General features: G+C 36.7%; 1 protein-coding gene across 1 annotated transcript; it reads left to right on the forward strand.

Moving 5' to 3' along the window:
- The first annotated feature begins 9,453 nt into the window (after window positions 1-9,453).
- On the forward strand, window positions 9,454-23,184 carry LOC104907696 (uncharacterized). Its single transcript, XM_010696663.3, has 6 exons — window positions 9,454-9,827; window positions 10,937-11,148; window positions 19,062-19,379; window positions 19,482-19,556; window positions 19,847-19,921; window positions 22,365-23,184. The coding sequence occupies exons 1-6, from the start codon at window positions 9,614-9,616 to the stop codon at window positions 22,923-22,925; spliced, it is 1,455 nt and encodes a 484-aa protein (XP_010694965.2). The 5' UTR covers window positions 9,454-9,613; the 3' UTR covers window positions 22,926-23,184.
- Window positions 23,185-23,413: the final 229 nt, after the last annotated feature.

A 23,413-nucleotide genomic window follows, 5' to 3' on the forward strand; every position in this document is an offset into this window, starting at 1 on the left:
TACTATGAACAAGGACGAATCTATTAAAGAGATGTTCACTAGATTTACATTAATCAGTAATGAATTACGTTTCTAGGCAAAACATATACTTCTGAAGATTTAGTGAGAAAGGTGTTAAGAAGTTTAACCAATCGATGGCTCCCAAAAATAACCACTATTCAAGAAGCTAAAGATTTGACTAAACTTTTACTAGAACAACTTATTGGATCATTAATGACTCATGAACTTGTCTTAAATTCTAAAACTAATGAACCAAAAAGTAAAGGTATAGCCTTGAGAAATGAATTGGAAATTGAAAATAATGATAGTGATGATGATATTGATTTTCTTACAAGGTGATTTAAAAATTTTCTCAAAAAGAACAAAAACAACAATCCTGGAAAAGATGAAAATTTCAAAGGTAAGAGCGCTACCTCTAAGTTTAAGAAAGTGCTACTAATTCTGATTGTTTCAAGTGTGGTGAGTACGATCACAGGATAAAGGAATGTCCCTTATGGCATGATGAGAAGCCTAAAGAAAGAAGGGAGCAATCCAAGAAAGAATTTAAAAAAGCTATCATAGCGCTGCCGTTTGGGGAGATTCGGATTCTGATGAGAACAGTCAGAGGCACAATGCCATGAATCAAAATTATGTCTAAATGTTGTACGGACATCACAGAGAAGGGCCCAGTGCCAGGACGACTCAAGCTTGTCTTTAATGGCGAAAAGTTCGAACTCCCAAGATGAAACTGAAGACAATGAGTTAAGTCTCCTTTCTCTAAAACCAATACATCTTCTATCAAAAAACCAACTTGTTACTTTGCTTGAAAATGTCATTGACGATTGTCAAGAAATGAATGATGATTTTTCAATCATGAAAAAGAAGTGAAAATTTTAACTAAGCAAAAGATTGGGTTGGAACTTTAATATGAAGATCTGTTAAAAGACATAAGATACTGATAAAAGAATGATGAACTTGAAAAATTTGTTGAAGAGAAAGATGTTGAGTTAAACGCACTAAGATACGAAAAGTCTCTCGCTAAAGAAATCGTTAACCACACAGTGCCATACACTGTGCTAGAAGCTGAAAATTTCGAGTCTTGAAAAACAAATTGAATCGCTAAATCATGAATTAATCGAGTTAAAAGAATCAAGACAAAGATCCAGAATTGTTCCACTCATGCTACCTCATGATGTTAAGTTAAGTGACGAACTTGATAACTTGAAAAGAGAATTAGAAATTTCGAGAAAAAGAAATAGTGATCTAATTAAATACTTCTGTAGAATTCTTGGAATCACAATTGACTATTGCTCGAAAAATGTATGAAAAGTGGTCATATGGTCTAAAAGCTCTCGATAATTTTTCTAGTACAACCCACAATCGAAACAAAACTGGTTTAGGTTATATAGGTCAACAACACAGGGTACGGCATAATGCCAGAAATTTCGAAAGATACTTTCGCAAAAGAAAATATGTTGATCTACCTGAATATTTGATTTGCAACTTTTGTGGAAAAAATGGACACCTTATGGATAACTGTAATATCAAGAAAAGGAGTTTTGCAAAAAATGTAAAGAACGTAAATCAAATATGGGTTAGAAAAGACTAGTTAGAAGCTTAACGAAAGACAAAGGGACCCAAGCAGATCTGGGTTCCTAAAACTAACAAGTGATCTTTTTGCAGGCAAAATTAGTCTTATAATTCACGTTTTCAGAGAGAAAAAAATCAGAGATATTCAGAGCTGAAAACAGTCTCCTAAGGCACAGAGTATAGCATTGTTCTAGTCAGATTGAGTAATTATTCGAAGTTTGTAATTGTCCTCTATTTGCTTGAATAAGAAGCACGCTTTTGAGGAATCATTCTTTCTGTAATTTCATAATTATAGAGAGTGGCAACACTTAGAGTTAAGTGTTGGGGAGCACTACTAGGGTTAGTAGTGGGGGAATCTTATTGTATCAAGGGTTTAGGATTCAAAGTAATAAAGAGTTTGGTTTGTGTGGACGTAGATATCAGAGGTGAGATTGAACCACGTTATATCTTGTGTTTAAGTGTTGATTTCATATTGTTTTAAGTTTAGTCTTCGCAAAAACTCAAATCAGCAATTTACGAGCAAATTGCACAGTGCCATAACCAAGGTTTTGCGAAAATCAATTAGATTTAGTCACTCAATTCAAGGTTTTTGGTTGCATTTCTTCAAATGATTTCTGGACCGCTTGCAATAGCATAAGAATTGTGTTTGGCCTTTCTTTATGCTGGAGTGTTTGATAGTCAATTAATTTGTTTTTTTTAGGGTTTATTCGAAATTATTTTTTTCTTTATTTTCGGATTGTAATTGTTCTGTGATTTCACTATTTTTTTTTTTTGCTTCTTTTTCAGTTCATTGTGTGTAATTTTTTTTTTGGCAATTTTTTGGTAATTGTTTGACTAGTGTAATTGTTTTTATAATTATTGGTTATTAATTAGTGTAATGTTTAGTTTCATATTTATTTGATAAAAAAAATATTTATTTGGATGTAGATCCTTGTATGTGTGTTGGAATGATTGAGTTAGAATTGCGTTGCATTGTCAATTTATTTGGATGTCTTATTTTCTGCAAAACATCCATAAGATTGAAGGGATACTCTAATCCTATCTCCTTTTTTTTCGTAAGAGGATGAGGTTACATTTACAAAGTAAGGATCATTTATGGCTACCTCTAAATTCTGAAATACAATGCAAAGTTTTACTCTTTCTCTCTCGCTATATATATATATATATATATATATATATATATATATATATATAGAAATAATTGAATTTTAATAATTTTGTTAGGTTTAGCGTACCAATAGGTCGTTTGAAATCAAATAAGAAAGATCTTATTTTATCTGTTTCAACTGAATTATAGTTTAATTTAGATCAATTATAAAAATCAGGTTGAGGGAATCTACTAGGTCTAGTCGGGTTCTGGGTTAATATCTGGTTGGGTTACGGTTAGGTTTGGGTTTGAATGCATGTATGTATGGCAGGTCAAAATATGATCTTGTCAGGGGCTGGTTAGGGTAATCTCAGTTTAGATTCTGGTCACGTTTAGGGACTGACCTTCATCGGTCGAACCAGGTTCAAGTTGATTTGATATCAGTTGACCCATCGGTCAAGCCTGTTTCTAATACCACTAGTATCAAGTATGGCCATAAAAAATCTACCGGTCCAAAGTGAATCGAAAATTATTAAAAGAAATTGCATCTAGAATTATTCTAAATTGGTGGGTTTTAAATGTCATATCTAACATCACTTATTATGGTAGTGTGGAAGAGTGAATTATAAGTGTTAGAAATTATTGTAGTAAGTTAACTAGTGTTGAATGATCAAATCTTCATGTTATTGGTGACATTGTTTACCTCCATCCACTCTCTTATTCAGCATCATTATTCCTTAGCATGTGTTTAAGATCTTCTTTCAGCATCCAGTTGTGGATATGAGGATGTAAGGGCTTTTATACACATCTGATTGTTGGAGTCTTAAGGGCCTTTTCGTTAAATAATCTAGTTATACAAAGGGGGCAAGTATTTTCAATCCATACGCACTTGTACTTATTAGTGGACTATGCACTCGAGAGCATGTGGAGGACTATGCTCTCAGCCTAAAACAACAATCCTTTACAAATAAAACATAGAGAGTTAGGAAAAGATTTATACTATCCCATGATTTGCGGTCATCAAAATCATTCTTATTTGGATTTTATTTTATCGAACTAATGTGAAATGTCTTGGTAAAACCCTTGATCTGTTTCTGGAAACTTCACTACATTATTTTCATAAAGGATATTTTGATAATTAGATTTTTATTCCTAAATATAGCTGATATCGGAATTTAAAGGATATATTTACCAAAAGATTAAAAAAAAAGAATCTTAAAAGGATATAGAACCGACCAAATCAACGTTGTGTCTTACGCAACACATTGCGCACGACAATGACCATGCCGTACACAAAAACGAAAAAAACACAAAGCTAGTATGTGAGATACACATATCGTGCACCAAACACACAGGCCTTGTGTCTGGCGCACAAGCCGTGCATCTGGGAATAGTCCGTGCGTCTGGCGCACAAGCTGTGCATTAGACACACAATTTTCTTTTAGGGTTTTTCTACATAGTACCCTTGTGTTTTACGAAATTCTATGTTGTACCCGACTTTTTTAAAATTTCCACGTTGTACCCCTAAGATTTCTTAATGTTACCCACAATACCCTTATACACGATATCAAACAATAGATTTTGGGACTTTCTTACCTTGTGGGGATAGAGTAGGATGTTTTAGCCTTATTGGTTGACTAAGGTTTGGGATATAATCTGATAAATTGAAAACTAAGTGAGGTTTGGAGTAGGATTTTCTATTAGTAAGGGTATTTTGTGTGACGTTTAGAAAGTTTAGGGGTACAATGTGGAGAGTCCAAAAAGGCTGGGTACAACGTAAAATTTCGAAAAACACAGGGGCACTACGTAGAAAATCCCTTTCTTTTATCTCCTCGCATTATTTTTGGATTTCTTTACTTATAAATAGGTGGCTTTCTTCAAACGTTTCTAATACTTTTTCCCTACGCTTCAATACTTCGACATACACTTAAACATACTTGACAAAACACATTGGTCAGATACATTCAAAACTCTATTCAAATTCATTGAAGCTTCAAGATTGCTCCTCAAAAAGATTGTTACATATGACCTAGGCAACAAAGATATAATTTCCCGAGGGTTAATTCCAGTCAATCTCTTCTTTTACTAATAAACTACTTGTCATAATGTAGATCTTGAAGGAATTCAAGCTATTCTGGTATATTCTTCCCTAATCTATGATCTTTTCATTTCTTTTCTATTCATTATTATTCATATGCATGATTATATGATTTAATACTTTCATCACCTCACATGATTATTTTTGCTAACTACAAGACCTAAATAAATGTTTCAAAATTCGATAATTTGGACAATTAAATTAGGTTCCTAGTTATTTAATTGTTTAAATAACATGTCACCCAAAAGTTAGTCTTTTATGTGTTCAATGAACCGACATAGATTAATTTTTAGATTGCATTAACATATTACTTAGTTATTTAATTTCATACATCTTGACATCAATCGATATTACATATGGGCCATCAATGAGCGAATTTGATTCCTGGTCATATTTTTGTACCCTCACCCTCGGACTCAATTTTTGGTTCATTGACCATTCATGGAGTCATGATAGGAAAATCTACATTGAGCAAGTCCCTAATTTTTCCCTACGATTTCCCAATATCCACTTAGGCTTATGAGTCTTTCGATATCTAAAGACTTGTTGACGAATTCTTTTATTTCAAAAAAAATTCAATAAAAAATCTACAATGAGGTAGTCAAATACTCGCTCATTCTGCGTAGGCAATAAAAACACGTCTACACTAATATTGTGTCTTCATAGTCAACAACTAACAAATAGTACTCAAAGAATACCCAAATTCTTGTGTGAAATCCCTAAACATTGTAGATGTGTAAATTTGACCAGCATGTCTCAACATGCCTGCCATAGGTAAATAATACTTAGGGACAAATATATAATCGACAAACTCATCATTGGTTTCAGTTTGTCTCCATCTTAAAATAGTGCTATGGAATATACCACAAAATTCATACAAGCTCGTTATCTTGGAAGCTTGAAAGTCTATAGCATGCGTTTTAGTTTGTCTCCACCGTAAAATATGCTCTGGAATATACCACGCACAAAATTCATCTAAGCTCGTTTATCTTGGAAGCTTGAAAGCTTGAAAACCTATAGCATTAATATTACTTTCACTATGTTGAGAAGACAAAATTCCAACTGAGAATAAGTCTTTGCTCAATGTTATGGACCACGTATCCTTCAACTCATACAAATAAGCAAATCACTTGTCTCCTATGAGGTCATACTTCTCCATCATATACTTCCAACTTGCCTCAAACTCAATACTATCATAACAACCACGAATACATTTCTTAAAAGCATCAGAAAATGTGTCATCGCACATCAAAGTTCCAATGTGACTCGATGCATTATTGATGAAGATGTCACCGACATAGCCTCAACCTTGTGTTCGAAAACACCTACATACCACAACTCTATTAGAAATATATTTATCATTATAGTACCTAGATAAAACCATTAAGTAACCAATTCACGTCATTTGGTGATGAACATAGTCCCTATAGATTACAGAGTAATTTAAAGTCATTTAGTGTCTACTTTATTCATTTCGTACCCAATATACTTTTATAAATTACCAGCTTAAGTCATTTTTTGACCATTTTTACATATAAGAAAAAAATTCAACAAAAATACCCGAGCCAAAGCAGTGGTGATGAACTAACCCTGGTTTGTAAATATTGAAATAGGACAAACTCCACTCATGCATACATTTCTTGAATACCTCAAAAAGCTACAGAAATAACTCAATGCAGCCTCATTGGACAAAAAAGCAACACCCAAACATTACATTTTTCCAGTGATTGTGTTACGCCAACAAATGCACCACATATTAAACTATATTTATTTATATAATACGTGGTATCAAAAACAATAACATGTCCATACAATTCATAATCATCCTTCATAATATAATCACACCAAAACAAATTACACAACCTACCCAATTTCATTTAGAAAAAATCATCCTTTTTAGAACCCTTTGACTAAGCTCATCAATGACAGCATATGCATCACCTACCTCAAGTGCCTTTCTTTTAAGCCTATTCACAAAGTTGTAATGCTCACCAAAAGTGTGCCCAAGGGCCTCTGCACCATCATCCATACTGGTGACGTTTGTAATGATATTGTAAAAAAGGTCGCATTGATGCTTCTGTCATCACAATAATCTCATCACTTTGCCATCCCAATGGCCCTCCCGAACGGTGGTAATGCTGCTACTCAGGACGCGTAAACTCATGATTATGCACAAGCACATGAGATATCACTTTATACATTCCTCCATCATTCAACTTCCTCTCATTGGCATCGTCATCAACAACAACATTAGGAACAAAAACAAAATCACTTTGACCATCCGATTCTCCATGACAAGAACAAACAAAATACTTCTCCTTCATTAAGTATACATTCTCTTAAACCCTCCCAACCCTAAACATATACTTCCTAATGCTAAAACCAACGCTCCGAAATGCAGCGGATACAATTCATACATTTTCTCTGTTGTTTTCCTTTGCACACCAATAAGACTACCACTAACATTAAGATCATGATTAGCAGTATTTTCTTTCACACAAACATAAACACAAAGAAACCGGAAAACCTTAACAAGTTTAGGCAATAAAGTCATCACTATAACAAATTATATAATCTACTTCTCGAAAATAAAATTAACACAAGCCACTGCAGTTAGGACAAATGATAAATACTAACAATCAAATATATATTATAACATAATAAGAAGCAACAATCAAAGTATAAGAAACACTACTAGAAAATCAACACATAAATAAAACAAAAAAAATAAGTTTAATAATCATTGCATTCTTCAAATTAAATCAACTAGTTGTAGTTGATTATGCATAATTGAATCAACTGATTGTGCTTCATTATGTGCTAGATCTGTCAATAAAAAATTCTTTAAAACCTTCATATATTTCGTAATAAATTCTACAAACTAGAACAAACATGTAGTCAAAGAATTGACCAAAATGTATTCAAATTTCCGAAATCTACTAAATTCTAACTCATAATTTGAGGTCTACAAAGAATACGATTTGTTGGATTTACAATTCTAACTAATAATTCAAAAGGATTACTAATTCTGTAGAGAGAGAGTTGATTGCACGATATAAATCAATTTGATTGTATTCAATAATTACAAATTGAGTAAGAACAAAATGTATACCAAATACACTAAAATCTTCTCTAAATTGAACGTAATACATTTAGGATTATGAATAAAGTACCTTGATCGAGCTAGAAATTATAGCACAAAATTTCAAAACTGAAAATTCGAGATTATATGCAGCAGCTATTTGCGAAGAGATTTTGTGCAAAAAATGCGATATTTTCGAACACTTGATTACTCATCTTGTGGATTGAGAATTTATTGCGAAAAACAAAGATCACCATCGTTTTTCTGGTTTTTCAAATTATGTAGAGAGAGAATTTAGAGAATTGAATGTGCGAATTGTAAAACGCGACAATATAAATGAGGATATGTGTTAAATGTTAAGAAATAGGAGGTGAATATTATTGATGTGACACGTAAAATGGTATATGTTGCTGCATGATTTTGGGCTTGTCGACTCTCACTTATATGGACTTGACCTCCACCTCATCTTAGTGTTACTAGAATTTTTTGCACGCGATGCGTGCTTGAATTTTTTTCGAACATAAACTCAATTTTTTTCGGCATAAGAGTCAAAATTTAACATATATAATATAAATGGTTTAGTTGCAAAATTTGATTGGTTAGTTTCTGTCACTTAAGTCTCTCACCATTCTTTTTGTTTTTTTTTTTTATTTTCAAAGTCAAATTCTATGAATAAATAGAATTTTTTTGAATTTTTTATGATTTCTAATATTATAATTTTTAGTTGATTTTTGAATTAAGTACAGTACTTCATAAATTGTAAAGAAAGTAGACACTTTGATTTCAAGTCAATTTTCATAGGTTGTAGTTTGTAAGTGAATTTTTATTTTAAACTTTCCTCATTTTAGTGATTTGCATAACGTAAATTATGCAATTTTATGATTTTAGTTGACTTGTGAGTGATTATTATAATTATATTTTTGATATTTTTTTTGAAGCCTCCTTTGATTTGTAAGTGAATTTGTAATTTAGAATGGGAAGGGGGTAAGATAGTCTCTTCATTTGGGGACACCATAGCTCCCCCCTTCCCTTATATAATAGAGATATGTTGTACTTTAAAATTCTTGAATGATATTTATATAAACCTTTTTGATAATTTATCGCTATTATATAATAGAAAAAAACGTCAAATATATGTAAGAGTTTCATTATATATAAAACACTATAAAAAAGTAAATAATTTTTTTTTCTAATTTCTAAATTCTGATTTCACTACAAATACACCTCTATTTTTTATCATGACCCACCATTAATTGTGAATGGTTCTTGAGAATAGTGATTTGTTAGTAAATTTTTGTAAATGTTTTTGTATGTATTGACGTTCTAGGTTATTATATTAATTTTAAGTTTTAATAAAGTTTCCTGATTATTTGAGTGATTTGCGTGATTTCTATAACATGATTTTCTCAATTGTATGGGTGAAGTGTTGTAAATTTATTTTCGGTATTTTGATTTTGACATTCCTTTTGTAATTTAGAAAGAGAAGGGGGGCAAAATAGGCGTTTCAAAAGAGGACACCATTGCTCCCCTTCCCTTATATAATAGAGATAATTCTACAGCCTAACCTAATAATTTGTGATGAGTCAAAACATCCCGTCAACCGAGGCAGCATAAGTTGCCACTTTCAAAATAGGCGTTCTGGGGGGCCTTGGTTAGGGTCTTAGGGATACACCCAGAGTCCAGACCCAGTAATGACTAATGAGTTATGAGTATGCTCTAAAACCCTTAACGAGCTGAGTTCTACTTCTGAGTCTGTGAAATTGGAGAGAGATAAAAGATGTTGTATCTCTGTGTATTTTTCCATAGATTGTTAGATTATCGTAAATCGGAAGTTGAAGCTCTTGCTGAGCTCTTTGGTGCTTTTACAGACCCCAACAATGGCGAAAACCACTATCTTCATTGGAAACTTCCAGATGATTTCCATCCTGATTGTCCCTTTCACTTCGTCAATATCCCTTCTGAAGACATTGCTCGCAACATAGCTCATCGAAGTGAGTATTACTTGAAAAGATTTACAATTTTCTTTTCGTCATGATTTCTTGTCTACTACCTCTTTCATTATGTGGACAAAATGTCAGGATTTGTATGCTATTTAGTATTCAGGTTTTTAGTTGCTCAGTTTATTAATTGAAAGTATGGTGATGTTAGGTTGTTTGTTTGTTGGCAATTGAAAGTATGAACTCGTAGTCAAGTGCTTGTAGAATTTGTAGCTGTTCTAGTTGTCGTAAATAATTCGATTCCATAGGGTTATGCTTAGGGACCGTTTAGTTTGATGGAGAACATTTTCATGGAAAACATTTTCTGGTGGACCATGCAAATGAAAATTAGCTTTCCGTTGTTTGGTTTGGTGGGAAACTATTAAGCTAAGAAGGGAAAATGGAGATGCTAGAAATGAGAGAGTGATGGAAGATAGTTTTTTTTTTTCAAATTTTGGAGGAAAATATTTACAAAGGGATGGAATACTCTTTTGCACCTTCGTTTTCCTTTTCAATCCCCTGTCCAACCAAACAACGAAAATGGGGAAAATTGTTTTCCTGGAGAGCGTTTTCCTCGAAACAAACGGAGCCTTAGTATAATTCTTTTGGCATGAATTCAAGTGAAGAGGATTTTTAATGGTGATAGTAGCTAGTTACTTCCAATTGTTGTTCTCCTATAGAGGATATTTTTGTGATTTGTGGGAACTACATGAAATAGCAACCATTTTGAAACAACTACCTGTAGTTTTTTCCTCCGAAAATGATCTACCTATAATTGAGTTTTAATTTATGGTACTACCAATTGACGGCATGTGAAAAATGGTTTTAAATTTGATGCACTTGAGATTTCCTTAGAATGTAGTATGCAGCTGGTCAATTGTGGCACTTTATTCCATGTTTCTGCAACTGAAACATTTTAGGGATTGCCATTAGCAGAGAGTTGTGCTCTTTAAACTTCAAAGTACTTTAATAATAATTTTTTTTGTCAGAGAAAGGGTGGTATATGAAATCTACGCTTGATGCAAGCTAGGGGATGTAACATTTACTTGAATCTCTTCTACCTAAGACTTCAAAAGTAGTCATTTCTGCGCAGTACATAATGTGTACGAGTTTTAATGTTGCAGGTATACTTGTGAAGGGAATGTATGAGATATGGGGGGAAGGAAGTAGTTATGAACAGCTAGAGGAGGCTGTGAATGCCTATCCTGATGAGAGAAAGTCGCCGTATTTGACATCTGGAAGCACTTTCAAAGTAAATATTGACAGCTTTGGCAAGACTTTCAGCACCCAGGAACAAAAGAAACTCCTCGACAGGCTTGCTTTCATTCCATTCAAGGTATATTTTAGTGCATTTATCTGACTTATCATTTATATTCCAATACAGTCGAGCACAACAATGCATAATTTGATTCTCTGTATCCTCCAGTAATGTGGCACGGATAACAACTGTCGGGGTTAAGTATTACTATTGTTTATATGATTTACTTGATTATGGAGTTGGAGTCTTTGTACTTTCTCCATCATGTAACTGTGAACCCTCTTCTCTAGTTCTCTTTGACGAGTAAATTATTTGTATGACAATGCCATAACAATTCCCAGCACAATGTCTAAATTTGTTACCCTTTTCATGGGAGAAGTAAATGTAAATTGTAATCATGAAATTGAAATGAGAAGGCGAGATATCTGTTCATTTATGAGAAGGTGCAATATGGAGTCCTAGATATTCTGTGGATCTGAAAGAGGCATTCTAGGGAAAAGCCTCCAGCGTTAGTCCAAAAAATATGATGTAAGTTACCCTTGAAGATATTTAACCATTATGATAAGAAGCATCATCTCATAAACTTATATGGTTCCTTTTTTTTTTTTGGTAATCAAGTAAGTATATTGATCCCAAAAAAAACACCAAACATCTTAAAGGAAGCTAGAAAAAACTAGCAAATGCCCAGCTATTTACAACCCTTTAATTTTCGAGCTTAAAATTTGTACAATCCTATTCTTCACCATATACTTAATGTCTATAACTGTTTTATGAATAGTCATGATCACTTGATTCCAATAAGCAGAATTTTGGTTTTTCCAAACCATATATACAGTTGCAGCTATGGCAACCATAGCCACCATTCTTCTGAACTTTGTCCCTCTGTAACGATCCTTGAGCCATCTACACAATTGTAGCAGCCCTCTTCTTCCCCATCTAATTCCAAGCCAGCTTAGAACTCTTGTGATATATTGTTCACTAAACACGCACTCAAACATCAGGTGCTTTGTTTTTTCAGTATGCTATTGACAAATTATGCAGGAATCATCCACACACAAGCTCATATTCTTCAGTCTCTGCCTAGCTTTCAACCTGTCTTGCATAGCAAGCCACATTATCAACCTGTGCTAGGGTTGAGTATATCTGCTCCAAACAAACCTACTCCTTTTGAATCTGACTGTCCACACCCATCAGGTTCTTGTATTGCTTTTTAATGCTGAAATTCCCATCATTCATCCACTGTTCACTGTGAATTTTCTCAATCATTTCATTCTTAGCTTGGCTCACATATTTCCAAGCCCAACTAGCATTATCCAGGGCTGCATTTATATGTTTTCTTTGCAACCATAGACCATTTTTCTCTTTCTACCACTTAGCACTTATACGGGGAGGGTTACAAGTACCCGAGTGGGCATACTCATGACAGTGACGCTACCTTGAGAAGCCTGTTAACTAATAACCCGACATCTTTTATTTAGAAGAGTGAAATTCCCTCGTAACCAGAGTCTTGCAACTCAGTGCCTTTGTAACCTTATAATGTCTTGATCTAAGGCGATAGAGAAGATGTAGACCCCACGGGGTGCTAGCGAAGGAGACAACAAATGGATGGAAATTCTCTACTTTTTTATGGCAGTCGCCGCTTCTATCTTGGATCATTGCGGTTGACTTTCGACTCTGTACGACCAGTCGGGAGCAACGATCCGGGATCCCACTCCTAAAGAAGCAAAAAGGAGGTGTTCATGATTCATGAATCGATGACAATCGGGTTTAGGGTTCCTAAATTTCTTTCCTTGTTCCACTTTAACATTAGAATAATAATAATAATAACGAGGCTACTTTCCAGCCCAAATTTAATTAAAATAATAATAATGAGGCTACTTTCCAGCCTAAATTTCTTTCAAGAACGAATCTAAACCCCTTTCTCAACCTTGCAGTTGACTGGGCAAAAGAATTGGCAAAACCTGAGCTATAAACTTCTATATGAGGGCTCTGTTTTCCAGAACTTCATAAAGATGTAACTTATTGTTGCTTCACTAATTGCTCTTCGTATCCTTTGTTTGGCCACAATTATTAGAAAAACCACTATGTAATCTTCTTACATCTTTTCCCCCTCTTCAATGTGTTGTCTTAGCCACTTATGCCTCTTCATAAGATGTAGATAAATAATAATAGGGGTTGGCCTGATGAAAATATACGTTATTGCTCATATAGTTTTCGAACATAGAAAACTGAAACATCTGAGTGGCTAAAAGGAATGGAAATCAACTGAGAGCCCCACTAAGTCAAACATGTTCCTGGTGCAAGACATGCAGTTTTCTAAAAGTGGCTGGATTGTGGAGGAAAATAAGTCATTTGATTGGGTGATCCTGAAGTGAGAAAGAGGTTCATGGTGAAAGTAGTGAAAGTAGCAACCTGCAAAAGCTATGGCCATTATTTCCCATAATGCTATGGACTAAGGGTAAGAAAAACAATTTCAATCAACACACAAGAAAGGTTAGTCACCAAATACTCGGATAATAATTGTATTGATCAAATCAGTGAGACCTAATCAAATAGAACCATTCGAGAGGTTTGAGACTTTGAGTACTCTCCCAAGGATCCACTTGTCTCTCTAGATTTTTGCATACCTCATACAGCTCACCTAGCTCTTTATTTATACCCCTCAAAGAGGCCTAACTAACTACCATAACAAACTACTGACAACATCTTCTTTTCCTCCTATTTTAATTAAAAGCTAATTACAATAAGTATATATTTAGCTATAATAATAAAAGACTCAAGTACCCTTCCAGTTTCTTCTAGAATACGTGTATCTGAGAGGTATGCCATGCTGATGTGTTGCATTAACCGATGGGAACAAGAGGCGCAAATCTTCATCGGGTTCCCAAGTAGCATCAAAGTCAGGGAGGTCCTGCCACTGGATCAGTACTTCAAGGACATGAGGAGAAGGTCTAGTGCCCAGGACTGCAGCAGGTTCAGCCTGTAATACCATGTCTGGGGTGAGGTGTGGTTGAATAGTAGGAGCCACCTGTTGTGAGCCCACAGCAGCCTTCAATTGGGAAATGTGGAATACATTGTGGATCCTAGCAGTGGGGGGAAGGAGCTTGTAGGCCACCTGCCCAATCTTCTAAAAAATCTCATAAAGCCCATAATACCGGGGGGTGGCATTAGCTCTCCTAGCCAAGGAAGTTTGTCTGTATGGTTGGAGTTTGAGGTACACCTTGTCACCTACCTGAAACTCCAACTCTCTCCTCTTGTTATCTTCCTATTGCTTCATTCTCTGCGGAGCCCTAGATAAGTGAGCCTTTAAGTCATCGAGGATGGCATCTCTTTCTAGCAGGATTCTTCCAAAGAGGCTACTGCAGTGCTGCCTTGTGTGTATCTAAGAAGGTGAGGGGGATCTCTGCTATATAAGGCTTTGAATGGAGTGCAATTGGTGGATGTATGAGTGGAGGGGTTGTACCAAAATTCAGCCCAAGGTAACCATTGAACCCTAAGAGGTAGGTTTTCCTTTAAAGCACCTTAGGTAGGTTTCCAGGCATTATGCACCACTTCTTCCCATCAGATTGTGGATGGTAACAAGTACTTTGCTTTTGGAGCTTGAAGAGTTCTTTCCAAAATAAGCTCATGAATATTCTGTCCCTGTCTGTAACTATAGTGACTGGAAATCCATGGAGCCTAACCACCTCTTTGACAAAAATCATGGCCACTGAGTGTGCTGTAAAAGGGTGTTTGAGGCTCACAAAATGACTATACTTAGTCAGTCTATCCACAACCACAAAGATGGTGTCAAACCCTTGAGACTTGGGTAGACCCTCTATGAAATCCTTAGAGATATCCTTCCATACTTAGAGAAGGTATGGGCAAGCCACCAGAGTAAGGTACTTCTGATGTTGACAGATTGCAGAATCTCACATAAGAAGAGATGGTCTTGCTCATGCCCACCCAATACCACTCTTAGAGCAATCGTTGGTAGGTCTTAAATTCTCTAGAGTGACCCCCTATTGGTGAATCATGGTATTCACTCAATAAAGTAGCAATCACAGGTGATTGTTTTGGAATGACCAATCTACCCTTGTACTTGAGTAGATCAAATTACATTGTATACCCAGGTGTGACTTGTCTAGAAATGAAAGGGTCCTGTTGTAATTCCTTGTACAAGTCATCCCATAGAATGGAACAAGAAGTGGTGAGTGCACATAGTTTCTTGGTGTGGGCAAACTCCTTGGATAGGAGATTTACCACTGTGTTGTGACTCTAGTTCTATAACATATTATCAAAATCAAACCCAATCAGCTTACTTACCCACCTTTGGTATTCAGATGCCACCTCTATTTGCTAAGTAAGAACTTCTTGCTAGTTAGTCTTCACCAAGAATCTCCTCCCTAACAAATAATGTCTCCATTTAGGCACTGCTAATACTATGGCCATCAACTCCTTTTCATAAATAGATTTCGTTCTTGCTCTACTCCGTAACACCTTACTGAAAAATGCAATGGGTTCCCTCCTTGAGTGAACAGTTGCGTCTGTCTCAACAATGAAAGGTAGGGAAAAATATGGCATTTTCAGTATTGGAGCTTGGGTTATGGCTGTTTTGAGAGTCTCAAAGGCTGCAGTAGCAGCACGTGTCCACCTATAATTGTCTTTTTTCAACTATTCAGTGAGGGGGAGGGCTATCTGAGCATAGCCCTTGATCAATTTTCTTTAGTAACCACTTAGGTTGCGGGGGAATTGGAAGGGCATCACCAACCATTCAGCTGTCTTGTGGATATCTTGTTCTCTCATTCTTATCTGGTGATCACCAGATTTGAGATCCAGCTTTGTGAAGATGGAAGCTCCATGCAATTCATCAAGTAACTCATCTATGATGGGAATAGGATATTTGTCGGGTACATCGACTTTTAAAGCCCTATAATCGACGCAGAATCGTCATGATCCATCCTTCTTCTTCACCAAGAGCACGGGATCGGAAAAAGGACTTTGAGAGGGTTGAATGATCCCAGCTCCCATCATATCCCCAATCAATACCTACATGGCCTAACACTCACTGCCAAAGACTTGTTTGTACCGCCAACAGCAGGTGGCACCTGGGGCCACTCCTCCTCAATGGCTTTCCCCTCCATAGCTCCTTCTAGGAGGTTACACTCTACTAGCACCCCATGTTTCTCCTTCCCTAAGGTCCTGATCATGGCCTTGGAGATATTCTTGCTCTCCCAAACCTGGGGTCCCCTTATAAGGTGAAAGTGTTCCCTCCCATTTGGAACCTCAGAGTTTGAGTTGTCCAGTTTGTGGTCATAGTCCCTATCTTCTCCAACCATTGTATTCCCAAGATCAAATCTGAATTTCCTAAGGGTATAGATAGGAAATTCACCTTAACAGTAAGACCCTTTGTATCTTTAAAATCACTCCTTCACACTCCCTTATTCCTTGCACAACCTCCCTTATTGCCAAGGATACCTCAAAAGTGCTAGTTGGAGTTAGTGGGATTCCTAACTTCTATATGGCTTGGGTAGAGATGAAATTGTGAGTGGACCCTAGGTCCACCATCACCAGTACCTCCCGGCCATGTATTGTTCCTAGCATTTTCAGAGTTCTTGGGCTTGTTAAACCCATCACAGAGTTAAATAAAATTTCTGGTTGTATTGAAGCATTAAACTAATGTGGGTACTCACCAAGGATGGTATGGTCAGCATTCAACTGTTCATCTTCATCTCCATCGTTGGTGAGTAAAACACTCGATTCCTTCTTTTTATGGTGGCCAGGCCCCATTTTTCATCACATTTGAAGCACAACCCCTTCTCCCTCTTGCTCTGTAGGTCAACCCCTTCTCCCTCTTGCTATGTAGGTCAACCCCTTCTCCCTCTTGCTTTGTAGGTCCTGTTCACTCAACCTCTTAATTTGTCCCATGGTGTCTACTTGAAGAGATTGAGGAGATGGATTTTGGGCTGTTAATGGAAGCATTACTAATGGAAGAATTCCCAGAATATTTATTAACTCGGGTTCCTTGAAAAAGTCTAGTAAAACCCCCTTTAAAACTCGTGGGTTCGAGCCCACTTGTCCTTTCCTTGGAAATTTTCTCCCGCTAACTCCATCACCTGGTCCACATTCCTTGGGCCCAACAAACGACTTCAGCCCTAATCTCTTCCTTCAACCTTTTAATGAAATGCCCCTTTAATGAACCGCCCCTTTAATGAACTGCCGGAGCTATCTCCTCCGGTATCCTAGTCAACGAAGTGATCATTTCTATAAACCTCCGCTTATAATCCTTAACAGATCCTTTTTGGTACACCGACGATGGTGGGCCGGAACTGCCGTAATAGGAGGGTTTTCATTTCCTCCCACCTTTCCAACCGGTCGGCGAGAGCTTTCCCATTGGTACCGCAAAAACGCATCTCCCTCCACTGTGACCACCGAAGCCTCCATACACTCCTCCGACAGTCTATAGAATTTAAAGTAGCGTTCCATCCTAAGGATCCACCCATCTCGGTTTTCCCCGTAGACTTCTTATGCTTCCATTGAGACCTTCCGCTTCCACCATCGCCAATCTCCTCATCCCCAGATCTCCCAAAGCCTCCGCCAAAACCACCGCCAACCCACCTCCGATTTGCGATCCTCTACCTATCCCATTTAGCTTCTTCCTCGTGATTTGGAATTGGACCTTGACCCCTCAAGGTTCGGACCTCATTCTCTAAATTTCTCATGATTTGCATCATTATATCATACTGTTCCTTCGATTTCTCTATTTTCTCTTCCAAGTGGTGGGAGCTGGCCCCCAAATCTTCCTTAAACTACGCAACCATCTTTTCTAAAATCGACGTCATGTTTTGCAATCCCTTGGTAACCTCACTCACCGCCATAGTAACGTCATTCTCGGTGGTGGAATGAACTTGCTCTGATACCAAGTTTGCTATGAACTAAGAATAAGAAAAGTGATTTCAATCAACACACAAGAAAGGTTAGTCACCACATAGTAATTGTATTGATCAAATCACTCAGACCTAATCAAATACAATCCTCAACAAAGGTTGAGTACTATCCCAAGGATCCACTTCTCTCTCTAGATTTTTGCATACCTCATATAGCTCCCCTAGCTCTTTGTTTATACCCCTCAAAGAGGCCTAACTAACTACTGACAGCATCTTCTTTTCCTCCTATTTTAATTAAAAGCTAATTACAATAAATTGATATTTAGCTATAATAATAAAAGACTCGAAGTACCCTTCCTGTTTCTTCTAGAATACGTGTATCTGAGAGGTGTGCCATGTTGATGTGTTGCACATACATAGCTTGCACAGTTGAGAATTTGATGCTATTTTGAGATCACTCTTTGGTGGGCTTAGGTGTAGCCCGGTTCTCAATTCTCATACCACATCTAGAAAGCATGTATGCCATCATTTATGTAATTTGCTTCTTTGTAGTTTTTTTTTAAAAATAAGGTAAGGAGAAACCTTGATAAGTTGAGGGGACTAAAGGGGATCCCAACTTGCCAAGGGTGAGAATCGATCCCAAGACCTGGAACCGAGAGGGAAGCTCTAACTACTAGACTATCCCTCACTCTCTGTTTCTTTGTATTTTAGTAGCATAGAAATTCTTGTGTATTCTTAATAGGAAATCTTTAGAAAGATATATGAATTCTTCTGCTGCTTATTGACAGCCTTGTATAAGTCCATTTTTTGGGAACTTCTAAATAAAGTATTGCTTATCAACTCTGCACCCTAGACTGGATTGATCATGTCGGAAACCCTCATTTTTTTGGGAACTTCTCTTTAGTGTTTTTCTCTCCTCGGGGCTCACTAGTCACTAATATGTAAATTTTTATTTTGAACACGTAGATTTAGCACCACTGTTATTATCAAATGTATATCTAATATCTGTTTTGCCTCATAAGTTCTTTATGAAATATCACGTTTGCCATCATCATTTACTGTGTAAGATTTTGTCAAAGGATAGTTGAAGATATACTAGTAGTTGACATAAGATTTTCCTTTCAGGGCAAAGTGAATCTTCGGAATCCAGATCATGATTTTTGGTTTATAGAAATTGATAATTATGACTCTAATAATGGTCTGCCACCTATTGTGGGGAAGAGAATTTTCTTCGGACGAGAGATTGGTGCAGCAGACAGAAAGCTCTTGCCAACTTATCAGCTAAAAAGCCGTGTTTACATAGGCCCAACAGCCATGGATGCTGAATTGGCATTTCTAATGGCCAACCAAGGACTTGCTGCCCCCGGGAAGCTTGTATATGATCCATTTGTTGGCACTGGGAGTATATTGGTAGCTGCAGCGCATTTTGGCGCAATGACAATGGTTGGTCCTTCTAACACTTGTTGTGCTTTTGGTGTAGCACTTTATTGGGTTTTTGCCGATTACTATATGGCTTTCTGGAATGGGTACTGATGAAAATTTCAGGGTGCAGATATAGATATAAGGGTGGTTCGTGATGGACGAGGACCTGACCGTAATGTTTGGAGTAATTTTAAGCAGGTAACCACAAGTCCTGGTTTTAACACGGCTAAGAATTTATCTGGATATGTCAAAAGATCACAAGTAGCACCTCATTTGTTTCGCATACATCAAAAATATTTTGAGTCTGAGAACATGTAAGCTGCAATTTTTTTTGTGGCATGTAGAATTTGAAGCTTATTCAAGCCATATTCTCTCAGCGCTTCACTTTTTCTTTCTTTTCATATCTTGAAGAAAAAAGATTGTATTTTTTGGCTTTGTCTTGGCAATTTTCCTCACGGTTGTAAATTTGTTTTATGCAATTTCTGCAGTATGGTTTGCAAGAACCGATATCCTTGTTAAGGGCAGATAATAATCTTCCTCCATGGCGTGTTGGTCTTAAAGAGGTGCTTTCTTACTCTTTCTTATGGTGTACATAAGTCATATCACCACTGAATGTTGGGCATATACAGTTAATTGAAAGTCCAACATGGCGTTTAGATTCTCCTAGCTCTGGGTCTGGCTGATTTTTGGGGTAATCATACTATTGGTATAAACATTGTATGCATGTTTTGTCAGTATTCATGAGGCCATTCAGTAGTCATGAGGCTATTGTTCTGATTCTGTATGGAGCTGCCATTGTGAAAATTGAATTCTTACCGATCTTGGTAAATGTTGGTACCTTTGTGAATACTCTGAAATATTCTTTAGCTGCTTCAGTAATTATGTTAAGAAATAGCTTGTAACACTTCCTGTGTTATTGCTCTCCACATTCCACTTGGAATTTTTCATTTGGACACATGTGAGCATAGTTGGACTGTTATCTAATCCACACTGTAGTGCAAAATTTCATTACCGTTGTTAGTGTGGGTGTATGAAGTTGGTCTCTATTTCACAGGTCTTAGTATCGTGTTACGACTTCCGATCAAAGGGATCTTTGTGTCTTCTCCAGAGTGATACAGGTCTAAGTAGATCCTAATGTTACCTAATTCGCTATCTAATTCGCCTTTTGAATTCGCGAATTCACCCAAAATGAGCCAAAAATGAACCAAAACCAACCATAATTCGCTTTTCTCAATTTCGCAATTCGCGGGGGAATTAGGGAATTAGGTAACACCGGTAGATCCTATAATTGAATGTGTCATTAGCCACTCATTTCTTTGAATTGAGTAGTCCAAGGAGATTTTAAGCTTTCTACGTTAATCTTGATGCTTAAGTGATTAGTGGCAAGTCTAGTTTCTATACAACTTTTATCATATATCCAGCTTCTAGTGTATCGTGGGCATGGTATACGTAAGCATAATGGGTAGAGCTTAAAATGAGCGAATGAGCTAAAAGAGTAGTTTTGGATGTACCATGCACATGGTACACTATGAATGCACTTTCTACTCGATTAGTGTCCAATTGCAGTTGTCAAGTGTTTGTAAATATTCTTGAAAAGCTGGAACGTGTAAATCGTTGCACTACGTGATAATCAATTTGCTATAGTGTTGATATGTTGCCATAATTCTATGTATTATTCTTTCCATTATTTTTGTGTTAATCATTTCCATTATATTGTTTACGTACAAGTTTGTTTCTTTTGTTCACTTATTAATACACGCGTCACATGGATTCATGATGTATTACCACCTTAGTTTTAAAGGCGCGCCTAGGTGGACCTAGGCGACGGCCGAATCGCATCCCAAGAGTGAGGCGAGGAGGCGCGCGCCTTGAACCGCCTCCCGCAGAGGCGCAAGGCGGTCGCTTTCGGTAGAGGGGCGCGGGAGAAGGGGGTAAAGAGTAGATCTGAGTTTAAAAGTTGGAAAAAACCAAAAATTCTTCAAATTTTAACTTACCTTGGCTTTGATTTTTAGTTTCGAGCAAAACCCCTTTGTGAATTGCATGATATCTCATCAAAATCGAACCCTAATTAAAAACCCTATTTTTTGGGGAAGAACCCTTATTAATAAACTAAAATCACTTGATTGTCACCAACTAGCCAGACTGATAGAGGACGCCGGCGAGCACCCTCGAAAGTCCGACATCTTATCTCTGGTGAAAATTCAGGTTAGTCTTTCTCTCTTCTTCGATCTTCTCTTCTCCGGTCCTCTTCTTCTATTTATATCTTCGATCTTTCTTCTTTTTTTCCTTTGAACTTTTCTGGCGAGCTTCTTTCAGTTTGTCCGATCTTCTTCTCTTTCTTTGCTTTTCTCATTCTTCTTTGTGGAGCTTTCGAGGCTTCTGGCCTTCTGGTTCTGATCTGTAATAGGGCTGTTACATGGTCAGATGACCAAGTCACGTGATATCTTTTACCTTTTTCTTTTCTTTTTCTGTATTTTTTTTATTCTTTTTCTCGCCTCCTTTTTTCCCTCTTTCCTTCTCCTTTCCTTAATTTGTTGCTTCTATTCTTCTTACCTATGGCTAGTTTTTAATTTTTTTAAAAGAATACCAGCCCCGCAACTACATTGGTTCATTGTAAATAAGTAATCATAAATTTTAGTATTTTACAGCACCTTTAAAAAAAAATAACAATAGCTCATGTATATTTCAAATATTGTGTTCTTTTGAGTATAAAAATATCGTTTTATTAATTAATTAAGTTTTTGGCACCAAAGGTGCGTCTCGCCTATGAGATGCGTGTGTCTTCGCCTTGCACTGTTCTGGAACAAGAGTGAAGGGGAGGGGAAAGGGATGAAGATATGTAGGGCATATTTGGATTATGTGTAAAAATCTCCTTATTGTATTGCCTGAAATTAATGGAGTTGTTCATAGTTGTATCTAATTTTCTCGCATATACCCCCCTTCCTTCAGTACATTTTATTCCATTGACATTGCAAAAAGAAATACTTATGTTGGTTCATTTGCAAGGTGTTTGATGCGATAATTTGCGATCCACCTTACGGTGTTCGTGCTGCGGGACGTAAATCTGGAGGTAGGAAATTGCTCAAGGGTGTTGTGGGCCCTTATACAGTTCCTGACGACAAGAGAGCTGGCCACATACCATCAACTGCAGCATATAGCTTGGTTGAATGTGTCCATGATCTGCTTGATCTAGCTGCTAGGATGCTTGTTATGAGTGGAAGGCTTGTTTACTTCTATCCTGTTCTTAGAGAAGAGAATTCACCTCATCCCACTTTTCCAGAACACCCATGTTTCAAATTAGTCGCTGTCTCCGAGCAAATAATTAGTTACCGCTATAGCCGAGTGTTATTGACAATGGTGAAGGTAGCAACATATACCGAAGAAGTTGCTGAGGCAGCTAGAATTATGCATTTAGATTTCAAAGCAAACCATTTGAAGTGGCTAGAAGAAGGCAATCTTCACTCTGTCATCTTTGCTCCTGCTACGGATAATCTCAAACAGGAAGAAAATGGGGATGAAAAGTTCTACAAAGAATCGAAGCCCAAATATAGAGGGAAATATGTTTAGGGCATGATTTTGAGGTTGATTTTTAGATGTTGTTGCCCACTTTTGATATGTGTTTCCTCTTCAAGATGCCATCTCTAGGCCTAACCTGTTCATCCATATTTTGTTGTCTGATGTGCCGGTCTTGGGTTAGCCTTGGAAGTAAAAGAATCCAAGTATGCAACTTTGGCGCATACTTAGTCCCCAGGGGGTTGCTAACAAGTAACACATACACAAATACTTCAATGGTGGTTTTTTCTTCAGTAGAAACGTACTTTCTCTTTTTTTTTTTCTTCGATTTTAGCATTTTGACTCATGCTGTTTGCATCCTAGTCTTGATTGGAGTCATCGCATTGTATATTTTCAGTCTGAAATTGTCAAAGCTGGACACTGAGAAATGTTAAATTCATAATGATGCATTAAAAAAAGAACAAGAGGAAGAATGATTTTATTCATACTAAAAATTTCGTTTTGCTCAATGGGAAAGACAATTGTCTTCGAACTTAGGTCAA

The sequence above is a fragment of the Beta vulgaris genome, chromosome 4, assembly GCF_026745355.1.
Source record: "Beta vulgaris subsp. vulgaris cultivar EL10 chromosome 4, EL10.2, whole genome shotgun sequence".
NCBI classification, from domain to species: domain Eukaryota; kingdom Viridiplantae; phylum Streptophyta; class Magnoliopsida; order Caryophyllales; family Amaranthaceae; genus Beta; species Beta vulgaris.